Source organism: Sinocyclocheilus anshuiensis, unplaced genomic scaffold, assembly GCF_001515605.1.
Source record: "Sinocyclocheilus anshuiensis isolate Anshui unplaced genomic scaffold, SAMN03320099.WGS_v1.1 scaffold321, whole genome shotgun sequence".
Lineage (NCBI taxonomy): Eukaryota > Metazoa > Chordata > Actinopteri > Cypriniformes > Cyprinidae > Sinocyclocheilus > Sinocyclocheilus anshuiensis.
In genome coordinates this window covers 97,628-101,074 of record NW_015537948.1, presented here as the reverse complement: position 1 = coordinate 101,074, position 3,447 = coordinate 97,628, and the positions used below count along the sequence as shown (strand labels likewise).

At 39.4% G+C, this 3,447-nt stretch overlaps 1 protein-coding gene across 1 annotated transcript in view; it reads right to left on the bottom strand.

Moving 5' to 3' along the window:
- LOC107664393 (protein kinase C alpha type-like) overlaps nucleotides 1–3,447 on the bottom strand; it is a 70,790-nt gene that overhangs the window by 21,949 nt on the left and 45,394 nt on the right. The window contains exon 11 of the mRNA XM_016454953.1: nucleotides 2,634–2,772. Coding sequence (XP_016310439.1) covers nucleotides 2,634–2,772 — 139 coding nt within the window. The remainder of the gene's footprint in view (nucleotides 1–2,633; nucleotides 2,773–3,447) is intronic.

The window sequence follows — 3,447 nt, the reverse complement described above, 5'->3', positions numbered from 1 at the left end:
TAACCTTGGCCAGAATTGTGGCAAGGCACAGCTCTGTCTCTGAGCTCTTCAAGCAGTTTCTTTGACCTCATGATTCTCATTTGCTCTGTGAGCTGTAAGGTCTTATATAGACAGGTTTGTGGCTTTCCTAATCCAGTCCCATCAGTATAATCAAACACAGCTGGACTCAAATGAAGGTGTAGAACCATCTCAAGGATGATCAGAAGAAATGGACAGCACCTGAGTTAAATATATGAGTGTCACAGCAAAGGGTCTGAATACTTAGGACCATGTGATATTTCAGTTTTTCTTTTTTAATAAATCTGCAAAAATGTCAACAATTCTGTGTTTTTCTGTCAATATGGGGTGCTGTGTGTACATTAATGAGGAAAAAAAATTAACTTAAATGATTTTAGCAAATGGCTGCAATATAACAAAGAGTGAAAAATTTAAGGGGGTCTGAATACTTTCCGTACCCACTGTATAAAGTGATTTTCTTTAGTCTAATACTTTACTTATTTTTAATACACTGCATAAAGTGTAAGTTCACAGTAAGCATGTTTTAAGTGTCTGCTGGCCGTCTACTCAAAGACACAGAGCAGACTGTCTGCCAGCCTTCACATCAACAGCCTGACCTCAAAAGCCCTCACACACACACACACACACACACACACACACACACAAGCATAAATTAAAATCAGACTGGGTCTGGGACTACTCGATTTGGCACAACTCAACTGAAAGCCAAATAGGAAATGTAAATAATTATATAATTAAAGGCAATTATATAAAAATTCACTAGTAAAATTTGTTTTATTAAATATTTTATTTTTATTAAATAGTCTACATCTACACTATTCCTGTCACGGGATTGTCACAACAATATACAACGCACACAACGACAGAGTAGGATGGAGAATTCCTTTTTAACAAATCCACAGGGAAAGGGAACAACAATAATCCAACAGCAAATAATCCATGTTTAAATAAACATTTAATTATTTTAAATATTTATTCAACCTTGCATTACTACTATTTAAAAAAACAATAGTAAAAATGCATAATTTTTTCAAGCTTATTTAGGTAAAAAGTTAGGCAGACAAAAAAGGGCACATACTTTATTTCACCACCCAATAATTATTAAAGTCATAGGTGTGTGTAGAAAAATTAGCTGCATTATAATTTATGTCTGCGGTGATTCCACTAATGTCAACCTACTGTAGGCTTAATGGAAAAATGTGCCTCTACGTCCATTTTTGCAAATGTCCAAAAACATACCTACACATACAATTCACTGCAGTTTCCAGCTGAAATTACCATAGTTGCAGTAAAACCCCAACAACCTTTATTCCTTTTCAAATAAATTACAATTATAGTGCCATATTATTATTTAATAAAGACTTGTTTCCATGTGGTTCCTACTATGTTATGACCTCAAAACACTTTTACCATAGTGCATTACTTGTAAACTAATATATTTTGATGTCTGCATCACATAACCAGCTCCATATGTGTGATGCAGTAAACTTGCTCAGTAGGTCACCTCGTACAGCACTGCACTTGTGCTCGGGTATGAGTCCCATGAAACATGAGTCATGATAAAAGAGCTTAAAGATTTTTAGAAGCATGCTGAAATGGCATGGTTACTTCAGCAAATGCATGTTTAAGTCATGCTTGTGTCATGGTGCGGGTGGAGAGATAAGGCGAGGACTCAAATGCAGAAAGTATGGGCTATTTATTAATAAAACAAAACAACAACAAAAACTACCCCGAAGGGGAAAAACAGGTAGGACAGGACAGGACAGGACAGGACAGGTACATCCAACACACGTACATACGAATAGTAACGAACTAGCACAAGACAGCAAACACTGGGAGACTAAGTAGGGCACGTAATGAGGGAGACAACAGGTGGAACCACTGAAACAATAATGAGGTAACAAGATGGGCGGGGTCAGACAATAGACAGGAGAGCACATGGCACAAACAAACACACAACAAGCCATGTGCTCACACAAAAGACACATTGTCCTCTGGTGGCCATCTAGTGCACACCAGCTGAAGACTGTGACAGCTTGGTTTTATTAACACTATCGGTAAGGTTTAGGGTAGGGATTACTGTAGGTGATACATTAACCTTTACACGCCACTCACTGGACATTTCATTTCTGAACTGCCACGATAAACATAATAAAAAGTTGCCAGATGCACGTTAATCTGTTTCAGATTCCGAAAAAAAAGAAAAAAAAAAAACTCAGTTTATCCAGAATCATGCAGTTCTATTTTGCACACAAACAGGCCTTAAAGAGTCCAGTTTTTATGTAGCCTGTTGGTTTTTGTTCATGGTATTCAGCTCCAATAAATGGTTTGCAAAAAAGAGACACAGGATAAATGTTTGATATCATTATTTAATCACATTGGAATCGAAACTGGGAATCGAAAATAATCGGAATCGATAAGCAGAATTGGAATCGGAATCGATAAAATTCAAACGATACCCAACCCTACTCACTCCTCATTGACTTTCATTGTATTGATGAATAGCCAAGATAAATCTCCTTTTGTGTTCCACAGAAGAAATAAAGTCATACAGGTTTGGGGTGGCATTATGGGTAAATTAAATGTTTTGTTTTGTTTTCTCAGTCGTCTCTCACCTCCGGGGCGATGTAATCTGGCGTTCCACAGAAGGTGCGTGTTGCCATGCCCTCAAACATGTTTTCCTTACACATGCCGAAGTCTGCGATCTTGATGTGGCCCTCGGAGTCCAACATCACGTTATCCAACTTCAAATCTCTGAGGACAAAATACACAAACCAGGTGTATGAAATGCACCTCAGATAACTGATGTTCATGGTAAACGCTCTGCATCTGCCTTCCCTCATTACAAACAGTTCACAGTTAATAGTGTGGTCTTTAGCTGAGCATGCGAGTGGGCAGTATAAGCGAGGTCAGGTCAGCCATGCTCAGCCTTCATCATCAAAGAGCATGATTAATGCGAGCTGAACGCTGGGATGGGAACGGCGAGTGAGGAGCTGAATGCAGACAGCGCTGCAGATAAACAGTCTTTCTTACAGCCAGCTTTTCCTCAAAGAGTCTCATTCTCTGGACAGGAATATGTATACTGCATTTCATGGGTGTTTCGGACCTGCTAAACCCTGAGTTCCCTTTCATGGGAACTTTGAACTGCGTCCTCTAGGGGTCGCTATGGGGAACGCCTCGTCGTGACCCGTGTCTGAAGCATACATTGAAAAAACACCAACTCGTTGGCCGGCGACAGCCATGACGTCACTACCGGTGCGACTATAGTATAAATAGGCGCCGGGAGCTACACATCATTCTCTTCTTCGTCTTCATTGACTGTTTTGTTTGAAGCGTGCATTTCTGTGGTAAGAGCGATCTCTATTTATCTCATTATGGCGAGCACTAGCAAAGCATTTAAGGATGTGTGCATCCGTGTTGACGTTGTTT